This window comes from Asterias amurensis, chromosome 20, assembly GCF_032118995.1.
Source record: "Asterias amurensis chromosome 20, ASM3211899v1".
Classification (NCBI taxonomy): Eukaryota; Metazoa; Echinodermata; class Asteroidea; order Forcipulatida; family Asteriidae; genus Asterias; species Asterias amurensis.
Window position 1 is genome coordinate 1987732 of NC_092667.1, and position 14243 is coordinate 2001974.

Sequence of the window (14243 nt, forward strand, 5' to 3'; positions counted from 1 at the left end):
GCTCTCTTTGTGTCGTTATCTTTATCGTTATCATTATCGCTGCAGTGGGACTGGGCCTTTACCCTGTTTCAGCCTAGGAGTAGGTGGCAAGTTGCCCCTGGTGGAAGTTGCATTTGTGACTGCAGGCCGGGGCCAAGTTGAAACCTTACAAAGTCAACATGAATTGTAACTTTGTGGATTTGGACACGGGTCTGACATTGATGGTTTGAGAAAGTCTTATGTCACTTTAATCCTGCCATTTGCGAAAGCAAATCCCCATCATTCACATTGTCTTTTAATAACAGACTTTTTTTCTTCTTTCCTTTCTTTGTTGTTGTTGCAGTTCTCCTCTCCTTCAAGGCAGATTTCACTTTGGTGGTTCAGATTCTGAGCCAATGCGGTCCGCAGCACCAGGATTAGCTCAGCTCGCTACACAGGGAGGTAATAATATAGTATAATATAATAATATTGAAGTCTTATATAGCGCAGATATCTAACAGGTACTCAAGGCGCTTATTATACATTTTTATAGAAACATACGTAATTGAAGTTGAGAATTCTGAGACCCAACTATGTAGCATCTTTTAAGGGTTTACAAGGTGCTACGGCGCATTTAGCAGCCACAGCCAGGAACACCTTTTTAGAGAAGTGCACTGGGTTCTTTTATATCACTACACAACACATGGGACCAACGGCTTTACGTCCCATCCGAAGGACGAAGCAATGGTTAAGATTCTTGCTAAAGGCAGAAGTGTCACTTGTTTACTGTTTGTTTTATTCAAGACTTGGGAATGGACGACACTCGCATCAATCTACTGGGAGGAGACGACGATGGTGGACGCAGTGTTCCAACCACACCCCTTCAGACTCATGCACCAGGTAGGGACTAAACTCTACCACCTTATTGTTCATAGAAGGGGTTGGCCCCGGTGTTTTCTTGTATGGTTGCATACCTTCCAGCTGTCCCTGTTTTTCTAGGGCCCCCCCCCCCTATTTTGGAGAAATCCAATGCAGAAATAGAGACAGTCCCTAATTCTGCATTTTTTTTGATTGCATATCTTTTTTGCCCAAAGCTACGGCATTGACAGCCAGTCCAATAAGCCACGCCCATGAATCTCCATCATCGAGCAGACACGTCTCGCTCTGTGAATCTCCATCATCGAGCAGACACGTCTCGCTCTGTGAATCTCCATCATCGAGCAGACACGTCTCGCTCTGTGCCGGCAGCGACCGAAGCTAGCACAGGGTGCCCTTTACCTAGTAAACATTGTGATTTTCGTCATTCAATGTTGATTTTTCTTGATTGCATATCTTTTTTGCCCAAAGCTACGGCATTGACAGCCAGTCCAATAAGCCACGCCCATGAATCTCCATCATCGAGCAGTCAAGACACGTCTCGCTCTGTGCCAGCAACGACCGAGGCTAGCCAGTTACAGCAGCAGCAGTTACAGGTACCTTCTAGTCAGGAGGATGAGGTTGATACTCTACCTAGTGAGGTACCGCAGTCCGCCTCACCTGCAGCTACGGAGGCTACTGGGGACGATAAATCAGCTCTGGAATCACAGAGGTAAGCACAATAGATTCAGAGGAAGATTTTACCATGTGTTTGACCGCATGAGGGCGCTGTCATCATGGAATGTCTCGCATCACAATTACAGATTCATCTTGTTTGATTGCCTGCATGCAGTTTTCTTGCAGCAATGACGAAATACATGTGAAGGCCCTGGACACCTTTGGTAATAGTCAAAGACCAGTAGTCTCACTTGGTGTATCTCAACATATGCACAAATTAACAAACCTGTGTAAATTTGAGCTCAATTAGTCGTCAAAGTTGCGAGATAATAATGGAAGAAAAAACACCCTTGTCACCTTAGTTGTGTGCTTTCAGATGCTTGATTTCGAGACCTCTAAGTCTAATTCTGTGGTCTCAAAATCAAGTTTGTGGAAAATAACTTCTTTTTTGAAAACTACGTTACTTCAAAGGGAGCCGATTCTCACAATGTTACTATCAGCAGCTCTCTATTACTCGTTGCCAAGTAAGGTTTTATGCTAATACTTATGTCACGGGTGCGATGCGTACCCCCCACGTTTATTTTTGTTTTAACGTAATTATCTGCTTAACTTGCATGGCTAGGGCCCTCTGCGGGCTGCTTCTCGGTTAAGATCATTCTGTTTTGGGCCAAAGATGTCAGTATCAGTCTTTGGCAAACTTGTTCTCATACCCTTTACATGGGGGGTTCGAATCGCACCTGTGACACTTATTTTGATTAATTACCAATAGTGTCCACCTTTAACTATTTTCTCAATTTCTCCATGAACAGTTCCTTTGGGCAACAAGGTGAGGATTCAGCTGAAGCAGCTTCCAGCTCAGAGACCCAAGAGTCGAGGGAGAATCAGGAGCCAAGCTCCAGCACTGAAACAGGTCAGTACAGCTGCCGACTCTCTCTGATTACACAGAAAGCTCCCTGAAAACCAAACCAATTTTTCAATATAATAGATGTTAAATTTGCATCGGGGATAAAGAATTTTAATTTTGGTTTTTTACCCATACACCGATGTGTGTTAGCACTGTATACTCGGTTCTTCCCCCGAGTCCTGTGAAAAAAATATCACATGGGTCGTGGGTTCGAATCCCACTCGAGTAACATGCCTGTGATATTTTTTCACAGGACTCGGGGGAAGTACTGAGTATACAGTACTAACACACATCGGTGTATGGGTAAAAACCAAAATTAAAATTCTTTATCCCCGATACAAATTTAACATCTCTTTTATCATGGCAGTACCCGCTGCCAAAACAACTGCCTCTAGCTACCGGGCAACCTCGGTAGTCTAGTTGGTAAGACACTGCTCTAGAATTGCAAGGGTCGTGGGTTCGAATCCCACCCGAGTAACATGCCTGTGATATTTGTTCACAGGACTCGGGGAAGTACTGAGTATACAGTGCTAACACACATCGGTGTATGGGTAAAAAAAAAAAATAATAACAAACTTTCCATGTTCTGATGAACAAATTTGATAATCTCTCTGATCATTGGAACTGGTTCCAATAGAACTTATGCACATGACGTCATTTCAGTAGGGCGCCCTCACCCTGAGGTCAAAAGGATGTTGTTCCTAAGCCAATTCGGTGTGTCGCGCGTACAAATCTGTGCGTTTGGATTGTTTCGTCACTGTTTTACCTCTAAGGTGGCAGCTGGATGACGTCGTTACATAAGGTCTATTGCGTTGAAAGTAGTTCTAAATATCTCCCAGATTGTTTTACAAAATTTCCCTGATTGCCTGATTGTTGGCAGCTGCCTAAGCAGAACATTTTGCTGAACAATTTTATGCTAAGCAAGAAACAAGCAAGATAGTAGACACCTTCAGCTCCTTCGTGAGAAGCGTCTTAAATGGTTTTGAGATAATCACTTATTAAAAACCACGGACATTTTCCCGATTTAATATTTGATGGAATTTGTTTATAACTAGGTCAAGGTGAACGACCGAAGCCGAAGCGCATCGTATGGCAGGACTCTTCAGGCTCCAGCCATGAACAGCGCCCTCAACAGCAGCAACAGCGCCCCCCACAGCGTGGTAACACGGCTGTGCGTAGTCGAGGGCGCTTGATACAGCGGTCGTTCCCACGTGGAGGAGCAAGTGGACCTGCTGGAAGTAAGTAAAGACACAAAGCCAACAGGGCTCAAATTTTTGAGAACAAAACTCCACTTGACTGAAGGGATTGATGATCAACATTTCGGGGATGTGATTTCTCCGTTTTTAACTAGAAATTTGTGGGGGATTTTATACCTGGACTCTCCTCAAAAAAACAAATTGGGGTAAAGAGAAGCAATTATAGTTAAGTCTTTGCTCAAGGACACAAGTGTCACCATCGGGACTTGAACCTACACTCGATGACTGAAACCACCAGGGCCACATAGAGCTTATTAAGCACAAAATTGTGCTTAAGCAAAAAAATCTTTGCTTAGTAAAATCAGATTACCAGTTAAGACTCCACTCAATTGTTATGCTAAGTAAACAACATCTAAATACCAGTCACAAACAATGTTTGTGGCATGACATTTTTGCCAGTAACATGTGTAAAATAAGCAAGGTATTTTCGTGCTTAAGCGAATGTTTTGCTTAAGCAGCTCTATGAAATTGGCCCCTGAATTTCAATTGCTCTTAACCACTCTGCCATGAAGTTACAGGAATGAGATCGTTCAGACTTTTGGCTGAATTCAGACTATTTATGTCGGCCTGGTGAAGAAAATCAGACCATACTTTTTTTTCACAAATAGATAAATCCTGCTCATTGGTCTACTTCTCTAGTGCTTTGGATACTGTTTCCAAAAGCTCCTTGGAATCTATAACCACAGGGGTTACCAAAAGGTAGAAATGGCATCATTTCAACATACCTTTGAAATTGTGTCTAAGTTTCAGACTTTTTTGTTCGTAATGACTCTCACCCCTAAATTAATAGCATTCAATTTTTATTTAGAGGAATTAACCACTGCTTTATCCCCAACCCCAATCTACTCCTCCCCCTTTTCAGATCGAGGAAGAGGTGCCAGGTTTACTAGAGGTCGTGGTGGCCAGCAACCGTTCTGATAAGAACCAAAGCAAGATGCAAGACAGAGTGACGACCCTTATCAGTAGAAAACGCAACAAACAAGTAGGCCTAAGTCTTATGTTAAAATTCCCCTCAACAAGTTTGCCTCTATTTCTCTCGTTTGTTGAAATAGGATTTGAAGTGCCTCTAGCTACCGGGCAAAATCGATGGTCTAGTTGGTAAGACACTGCTCTAGAATCGCAAAGGTCGTGGTGTTGAATCCCAGCCAAGTAATGTCTGTGATTTTTTTTCAAAAAATTTGGGAAAGTACTGAGTATACAGTGCTAACACCCATCGGTGTACGGTAAAACCAAAATTAATAGTTGGTTTGTTTGTTTAGATGATCGTCCCGTCAAGAGAACCCCGGCAAACTTCCAAAAGGGGATATACACCAATCTGGCAATGGCCAATTTCTCTCCCCCAACATTGGTTTAACGTCTTCGATTATGAGTTTCCCAAATCAAGAAATTGTGGTTCATAAAGTAGACGACTATATTTTTTCTAGTCCTTGTGAAATCAGGGGTGAGCTTGGTAGGGGTCGAACCCACAACCTTGTGATTGCAAGTCCAGGTGAGGCAATGAAGACCCAGTGCCCATTGTCATGGCTCTGCTCTCTGCGGGCTTCTACGTTTACGGCACAAACTTCATGCTGGTTACCGCACCATGAAATTGGGGTGGCCCAGACTGACGACCACAGTATTGTTAACATAATGAATTCCTTTGTGCGATCGCTGGGCTTTTCTGTCCAGTGGTTTACGATTATGCAATATGCTTAGCATGACAGCTGACAAAATAATTACCCGTTATATTCCTTATCCATGAAAACTTTACCTGTTTTTCTTTTTGTTTTTATTAATATCTAAACCTGTGAATGATTGATAATCAAGTAGCAGAGATGAATAATAAAATAATAATAATAAAACCATTGTTATATAGCGCATATCACCGTGAGGTCCCTATGCGCTTTTAATAATTTAATAATTCCTTTAATTTAATTTTGAAGGTAGAGGCCGAAGATAGGTAAATACTCCAAATATTAACGATCATAAAAACTTAGCGAGAGGCACAGCAGATATTGTTAGTATAAGAGTATTTTGAGAAAGTATTCCCTTCGAAGTTATATGGTGTGGATAGTTTTCACCCAAAATCATTTGAATCTGAGGGTTGGTGTCCATTCGCAAATGCTGCGGCCAGAGATGTGGTTGGTACCCGTCGTCTCCCCGCTAAACGTGGATGGATTTGATGTTCTTGTGAAAATACTGTGTGACATTTTGTTACCGTTTTCTAAACAAGTAGACACTGTATTCAGCTGTAACTGCTGACGGTGTGGCATCTTGATTTTACTCCACTCCAACTCATTGTAACCAAACTGAGGCTGGTGCCATGTTTACGCAACGAATGTTAGTATTCATTACTCTTATGGAAACATTGAACATGACCAAGATGGTGATAAAGGTCCATTGTATCTTTTTTGAAAATTTTGCCTATAAACCAGCATTTTGTTGACAAAAACCAATCTATGACCCCACTTTAAAGCACAGACTGCCCATGTAGAAAGTATGATTAATTAGCGGCCAGTGGTACAAGAAGATACACAAAGCATGGAAACGTCACTCTTGATCATTTTAAACTATCGTATCATATTTATTTTCTAATGAGCATTCAAAATTCTTCCACACATTAAACATTCCAATATATAATCATGGTTTTTTACATCAAATGTTCATCATGTAATGATACTGACGCGTTTGATTGCGGAAAACCATGCAGTTTACTGCTGACACAGCAGAAAGAATTTTATGGCATTTGGGGAAGAGCCAAATATTTCATGCGTCACTATTTAACATTTTAAATTGATGGTAAACAAGTTATGGCTTTGCAAAGTTATTTTGAAAACATTCAACACCAATCAAAGTCAGAAAATTATGAACTTTGACCTTCAGCCCTTTTAATGTCAATTTTTGAATATCATCGTGTGTGTTTGTAAATAATTATGTTCTTGGTTCAACGAATTTGACTTAAGACTGCATGTTTAGTGACAGTAGTACGTTTAAAACAATTTTTTATGTATTTTTGTTTGGTTTTCTTTTTATAGGATGCGATGCTGTATTGTTGCAGTACGTATCCATTTCTGGATCAGAATAAAGATTGCTTATTATTATACTTGTCACGACTTGTCCTGTAAATAATAATTCAGTTTTACTTTCCACATATTTCGCTTCAGGGGCCAGTCTTTAAAGCACCAGGAAGACATTGGTAATTGTTAAAGGCAATGGACACCTTTGGTAATTGTCAAAAACCAGTATTCTCACTTGGTGTATCCCATCATTGCGAAGTTGCAAGTGAATAACGAAAGAAAAAACACCATTGTTCCACAAATTCGAGTGAGAATTTACCTCTTTCTCAGTACTTCAGAGGGAGCTGTTTTTCACAATGTTAATTATTATCAACAGCTTCTCCATTGCTCATTACCAAGTAAGTTTTTATGCTAAACAATATTTTGAGTAATTACCAATAGTGTCCAGTGCCTTTAAAGACCACTTGTTAAACTGTTAACATCATCATGAAAAGTGTCACCACTTGTGTCCTTAAAGGCAGTGGACACTATTGGTAATTACTCAAAATAATTATCATCATAAAACCTTTCTTGGTAATAAGTAATGGGGAGAGGTTGATAGTATAAAACATTGTGAGAAACAGCTCCCTCTGAAGTGACGTAGTTTTCGAGAAATCAGTAATTTTCCACGAATTTGATTTTGAGACCTCAAGTTTAGAACTTGAGGTCTCGAAATCAAGCATCAGAAAGCACACAACCTCGTGTGACGGAGGGTGTTTTTTCTTTCATTATTATCTCGCAACTTCGACGACCGATTGAGATCAAATTTTCACAGGTTTGTTATTTTATGCATATGTTGAGATACACCAACTGTGAAGACTAGTCTTTAACAATTACCAATAGTGTCCATTGTCTTTAACGCCTTGATTTGAGGCTAAAGCTCAAACACTCATAAGTCACAAGAAAAAGTGAGAAACCCCATTACATGTTTTCATTATTTCCACTCATCGCGTTTTGAAATTAATAACTGGGCAGTGTATTTTCGACAGTTGAGCTAAGAACACAGTTTTCTATTCGACTGCAGCAACTGTGATGCTGTCATGTTTGACTCATTTCTCAAAAACTACAGCATTTCAGGCAAAAATATTTCAAGGGAAGTTTTCCACCATGACCATCTTTAAATCATGTAAGTTATGTTTTATTTTTAATCTTACCTATGTTATGCACACCTTTTTTGTTAAACTTTACAGGAACACGTTGCCTTGGATCAGTCGAGTTGGTCTTAAAGCGTTCTTTAACCGTTTGTTATAAAATCGATATGGTTAGAAAGATGTTAAAAAAGTAGAATACAATTATCTAAACAAATATGCCTCGAAATTGCACGGTTTTCTTTTTACCTCGTCGATTAACACGGTCGGCCATTTATGGACACCCATAAATGGCCAACCGTGTTAGTTCGCGACGTAAAATGAAAACCGTTCAATTTTGAGTGAACTTGTGTGGATCATTATAATCTACTTTTAAAACATCTTGCTAACCATATGCATTTCATAACAAACGGTTTCAAACGTTTTTTATAGACCAACTCGTCCGATCCAAGGCAACGTGTTCCTTTAACACTTATAATGTGAAATGTTAACATGCAAAATGCACAACACAGCATTCTTAAAGACATCAACTTGTTTTCTAATTGGACACTCTGTGGTGGGATTCTAATGTGTCACACTGTTTAAAGATTAATCCAGAAATCGCAATGATAAACAAACCGATTATATATATTTGGTTTGCGGTAACACCATCTGTGTATCTAGATTCATTCTACTAACTAGGAAATGCCTCAAATCCTATAAACCGATTATACTTCACACAAATTTGGCACAATACACTAATATTCTCTATCCACCACCTAATTAAAGAGTGTTGTAACCTTTGCAGTCAAGGTTAAAGCTTTAAACTGATCACTTGGAAGAATTAAATTTAAATCTAAAAATAGGTGGTTGCGTATAATTTGGGTTGAATCCATCTGCCATGTTTGGCCGAAATTCACATCAACAATTCAAGACAAGTCCATGACCGAAAAAAGTTTGAGGGTCAAATGTATACTTCTTATTGGCAGCATATTGCGCCACAGCACCTTGTAAACCATTACATGGTGCTTAAGGATTAGGTCTTATATCTCAAACTTCGCCCCACTCCTTGCAGTAATAATACCTGGCGCTTTGTATCCTTTGGCAAAAGGCGCGTTATAAATGCGGTTATTATTATTATTATTATTATTAGTGAGATATAGTGCAAATAAGATCGGCCAATTAAATATTCACACCACTGTCACACAAATAATTCATTAAGAATTTAATCTTATTACTGCTAAAATTTAATTCAAGGCATAACCTTCAAAGGAACATTCAGGTAGATTGTGTCAGGACAGGAAATGGGTGGCAGTTGAAACGGCAGGGAATTAGGAATAGTTCAGGCTGGCTAAAACAAAAGTGTACTTGAACCCTGTGATCCGAAAGTCTCTCAATCCAAACTTGAGACAGCAACATACAATGTATTTAAATAAATGAGACCCATCTCATAATCATAGAAATAATAAGTGTATAGTAAATGAAAAAAAAAATTGTTTTCTATATTTAAATAGAGTAAAAAATAAATAGGAAATACAAGTAATACAACCCCTAAAACAAAAAAAAGTTGATCAGGTGTAATTAAATGACATGTCACATTTGGAGCAGCGAAGATTTCGCATGATCCATCAAAATAATAAAGGAGCCCAGAGTCGGAGCAGAGATTTCGAGAAAAAAAACCTCAAAATATTCTGAGTTGTTTGGTTTATTACAATATGGTGATGTCAACTATCTGGGACATCTTTATCGTCGAAGTCATCCTTAATGATATAATGCTCATTTTTCTCATTGCAATATTTTACATTTCCAGATCTGAAGTATGGCTCTTGGTCCCTGTACCAATCATCGACGCTGAAGTCGGGAAAAAAGAACTCCATTTCACTCTTGGCAGTCTCTGGTGAATCTAGATGTGGAGGAAACAAACAAAAACATTTACGTCAATTCTCAAAGTTCGAAAGGTTCACTTAAAGCCATTGGACACTTTCGGTAAACAGTATTGTCCAAAGGCACACACTTTGTGTATCACAACTTATGTTTAAACTAACAAACCTGTGAAAATTATAGATTTTGAGAAAGTGGTACTTTCTCACTAAAATAATAAAAGACTTCTAGCTAGAAGTCTTTTACTCCTATCTGAAAGCACACAAAGTCGTCCAACATGGACGTTTTTTCTTGCATCATTTTCTCCCAACTCCGATGACCAATTGAGCTCAAATTTTCACAGGTTTGTTATTTTATGCGTATGTTGAGATACAACAAGTGTGAAGACTGGTCTTTGACAATTACCAATAGTGTACCTCCCCTTTAAGCTCACTTATGAGGCATCTTTGGTTTCATTACCAGAGTTATATCATAATAATCATAATACCTGAACCATGGGTTGCATTTCTTGTGTCTGTCAATCCAAACCTAGCTCTCAAGGAGTCGGGAGCATCGTGCTTAGCTCTGTGGGTGATTGGAAAACAAAAATAAAAACCAATGTATATCATTGCGACCTATTTCCATCATGCAAAGTTTCAAGTCCTTATGACTGTTGCTTCGGATATTTTATAAAAGATTTTAAAAAAGGGAAATTCAAAGACAGGCCTGATACTTCCTGGAGGCAACAAAGATGATTGCCTCCATGCCCCCTGGTCATTGCCTTGGTGCCCCCTGGTCATTGCCTTGGTGCCCTTGAAATGATACAGTAGAAATTTACAATTTACCAAGGCAGAAATGCCTTGGTGCCCTTGCCCTTTCAAAAAACAAAGCAAACAGGCCTGTGACGAGAATGAAATTCACTGAGTAGATGATTGATGGATCAGACAGACCTGAATGTCTTTGTCGGTCCCATTAGATGTCTCCAATGAGCTATGGCATCGTGCCTGGCAAGGATGTGAGCACTTAATGGCCCACTAGACATGAAGCTAGCCAGACGGTTGAAGAAAAACTTCTCTGTGAAAGTTAAAGGGGGAAAAATATACAAACATTGAAATTAAATGTTTGTTAAACAACAAGTTTTACAAATAACCCCATCAGATCAATAATGTCCCAGTTGCCTTTGAGATCATTCTCCATTCTTGCCCTAGTCTTGGCCCTCTGGTGCTATTGTTTTCCTGACCCACTAATTGCCCCGAATTGCTCTCGGCTTTGCCTTGGTGCCCCCTTTTGCCTGGGTCTTGGCCTTGGTGCTTGTTTTGCCCCATGTCTTGGCCTTGGTCCCCATTTGTGCTCTGGTCTTAACGTTGTTGCCCCTCTCCCGTGTCATAGCCTTGGTGCCCCTTCACAATGCAAGTCTGCAGGGCTTGCCCTCAGCCTTCTACAGTGACATCCAGAGTGACTAACAGTTGACTTGACATTTGGCATGAACTCTACTACATGTAGTTTGTTTACTTTGACCATTCTTTAAAAAATTGATGTTTGTTTGGGACAATTGACTTGCATTATATCCCGACTATAATGGACTTTGCCAAGAACTTAGGCCGTGTCCGACAAGGAGACTTTGGCTACAGCTGTGGCTAGATCAGCGCGTCTGCCAGTGTTAAAGAATAGGCAGACACGCGCGACCTCCCCAGCTGTAACCAAAGTTGCTGTTTCAGACACGGCCACTGTAGATAGACGTAGAAGAAGTTTACTTAAGGGTAAACTGCTACTTGTTTTTGTGTATAGATCATCATGCTCACCTTTATGAATTGCATAGAATACTTCAGCCTCACTTCGTAGTAATTGCTTTTCTTGTGAGCGGACAAAATAGAACTTGTTGTCCAGCATCACTTGCTTGATTGCCTAAAATATAACAAGAATTATAATACCAAATCGACTTTAAATATTTATGAATCGCCTTAATTAAACATAGCTGCCAAGATTTGAATGAACATTGCAAAAAAAAAATTGCAATTGGTAGTTGCGTTAATGAACTTTCCCGGGAGGAGGCTTAGGTTATTGCAAGCATTTGCAATCTTGAGCCAGTGAGACTTGTGGAACATTTAAAGAACAAAATCACTACATAAAATCAGGGAGATATTTAGAATTCATCCTTCAGGCTTTATGATGAAAAAGTTTCATGTACGTAGAAGATTTTCCAATTTAAGTTTGTTCCAAAAGTATTGCCACAAAATGCAGGCTTGATACTTCACCTGTTCACAGGGGCGGGGCACAAAGGGCGATCGCTCCATGCCCCCTGGTCATTGCCTTGGTGCCCTTGAAATGCACAATTTAAACTCACAATTTCCTCATAGGGTGCCCTTTACCAAGACGAAATTGCCTTGATGCCCTTGCCCTTTTTAAGAACGAAGCATATCCTCTGCTTACCAGTTATCACGCTATTATGCCTTTTTCTTTGAATTGGGAAAAAAATAATGATGCAATATATCAACCGATGCCCTAATTATCTTCATTTGTTAATACGAAGTATGCAAACATATATTAAAACTTGATGGACATTTAAATGTTCACACCACACACCGATCTTGGATGACTTCAACTGGCCCCATTTGTTTTGAGTTTTTCCTATTTTCACGGCAAACAAGAAAGTATGGTTTCCCGGTGAAGCCATACATGGAAGAAACATCTGCAGTGACTACAAGTGTTCTTTGAGACTCTGTGTATGACTGTATAGCCAGCAGTTGCCTTCATTTTATTCAAAATATTTTTTTATTAAATTTTTAAAATTACCATGGTAACTTGCAAAAAATTTAAAAAAAAAAAAAAAAAAAAAGTGTGAATAATTACTGACTTCAAAATCTGATTTCTATTTATTTTTTTTCTACTTTTTTTCTTAATATTTATAATAAAGCGTATTAATAAACAGTGATAATTGAATCAACAAGCTGATGTTTAAATTTTAATATAAATAATAGTATTGATACGAGGGTTACAAAATAAAAATCTCAAAAAATATTAGAAAATGATATAAGGCACATGGCTTCTTTAAGCCTCTGTATTTTTCTTTAAGAATGCTCAGCAAAACATTCAGTCACATGATTTTGATCATCATGAATTGTGAATTGAAATAGTGTTTGATGAAACTTTTTCGGTGGGCAAATATTTTTTTATGGCCTCAACATTATGACATATTTTTGTACCTTGTAGAAATACCTAAAATACCAACTTTTTTGCATTTACAAGTGCAAATGACCAGTGGAGCATTACGTGTTTCTAAGTTTTGGTCAAAGAAGAGGAGACTCTTTGCTTGGCAAATAAAACCACACAATTTTTATCTAGGGACTGTTTACATCGCGCACAGAGAGGTAAAAGATTTGCCACGATATTAGGGACACCTCGAAAACAGGACCTCCTACGATACAGGTCTCCAAATGTCAGGCATGTCGCCGAGGTCGGGGAAATTTCTGCAGATTAGTGAACAATGTCAACTGTGGACAAAGTTTGGGCACGAAAAGGCCCCTTCCTTGTTCGGTAGAATAGATAATGGTAACACAGTAAAATGTTGTAAACGGTTTATTATCCATAGAGGTAGAAATGGTTCATCCTACCTGGCATCTCCGAGGATGGGCGACTACATCCGGTTTTATTATTGCCAATGTTAACGTTAACGAGTTTAATTTGTTGACATATTTTACTGAATTCATTCTTAGGAAAAAACTGTCACCGTTGAAGTAATACACGTCTTCTGACTGTACGTTATGATACAGTGGCTACATTAACCATTTTCCTTCCACCATGCATTAACTGGCTGATTTAAAGCAAAAGGTGGGATCGGTTCATCGGTTGTCTTGAATTACATTATTGATAGAACATCAATCATAACAAAGCGCCATGTTTGATTGTTATGCCGCCCTCTATTGACCACCATCAGTACATAAAGCGCGCCGAAGATCTTGAATGCAGAGCGCTCGATCCTGACCACGCACGTAGCTCGCGTAGGCCATACCGCGCCTACCCATGTATCTGCAACCCCACTACCCAGCCTGTTGAAAGTCAGTTCCTGGGGTGGATTTCACAAAGGCAGTCCCAACTTAGGACTAGTCCTAGGCAATGCTGAGAGATAGGACTGGTCCTAAGTTAGGACTAGTAACCCATCCTATTTAGGACTGGTCCTATCTCTTAGCATTGCCTATGGACTAGTCCTAAGTTAGGACTACCTTTGTGAAATCCACCGAAGAACTTTTGAAAAACATATTTATTAGGGGCTTCGAAGTCTCATTCCATAGCCTCTTACCAGAATAAGTTTACCAGTGAGGGCCATGTTATGTGTACAATTTGTGACACTGCTCAAAGTTTATAGGCAGAACAGTTTAGCAAGTATTGCTGAGTTCTATGAAGAGGGAAACTGTACCTATCCTCGTAAAAGCTATCCTACACTTAGTCGCTGTCCAGGGTCCAATTTTACATTCAAATTCAAGGCGGGTGTAGTAGGTGATTGTCAAATTATTTTCACTTGGTGTGTCCAAACTTTCAGATATTGTTGCTCAGTATTTTTGGGGAAAAAAGGGAAAAAATAACTCGTGACATAGCTTTCAGATGCATGAGATAGTTACGGTTTCAGGCTGGG

The 14243-nt window shown here is 39.4% G+C and overlaps 2 protein-coding genes across 2 annotated transcripts in view; one reads left to right on the forward strand and one right to left on the reverse strand.

Annotated features, from left to right (window-relative positions):
* The window catches only part of LOC139952254 (nucleoprotein TPR-like), a 74744-nt gene extending 68006 nt beyond the window's left edge, over positions 1-6738 (forward strand). Inside the window, exons 52-57 of the mRNA XM_071951329.1 lie at positions 323-420; positions 763-858; positions 1306-1546; positions 2301-2401; positions 3451-3633; positions 4514-6738. Of these exons, the coding sequence (XP_071807430.1) occupies positions 323-420; positions 763-858; positions 1306-1546; positions 2301-2401; positions 3451-3633; positions 4514-4569 (775 nt within the window). The 3' untranslated portion in view covers positions 4570-6738. The remainder of the gene's footprint in view (positions 1-322; positions 421-762; positions 859-1305; positions 1547-2300; positions 2402-3450; positions 3634-4513) is intronic.
* Positions 6191-13516, reverse strand: LOC139952256 (nucleoside diphosphate kinase 6-like). Its single transcript, XM_071951331.1, has 5 exons — positions 13225-13516; positions 11416-11518; positions 10564-10687; positions 10122-10198; positions 6191-9656 (listed from the first exon to the last, which is right to left on the reverse strand). Exons 1-5 carry the CDS (start codon positions 13318-13320, stop codon positions 9478-9480), a joined length of 579 nt encoding a protein of 192 aa, XP_071807432.1. The 5' UTR covers positions 13321-13516; the 3' UTR covers positions 6191-9477.
* Positions 13517-14243: the final 727 nt, after the last annotated feature.

What these genes read in the sequence shown, in the direction of transcription:
- LOC139952256 (XM_071951331.1), bottom strand. Translation starts at nt 13,320, where the DNA reads ATGAATTCAGTAAAATATGTCAACAAATTAAACTCGTTAACGTTAACA. An exon ending in CCCATCCTCGGAGATGCCAG is followed by an intron (nt 11,519 to 13,224) that starts GTAGGATGAACC and finishes GTTATATTTTAG; the next exon opens with GCAATCAAGCAAGTGATGCT. An exon ending in ATTCTATGCAATTCATAAAG is followed by an intron (nt 10,688 to 11,415) that starts GTGAGCATGATG and finishes TAACTTTCACAG; the next exon opens with AGAAGTTTTTCTTCAACCGT.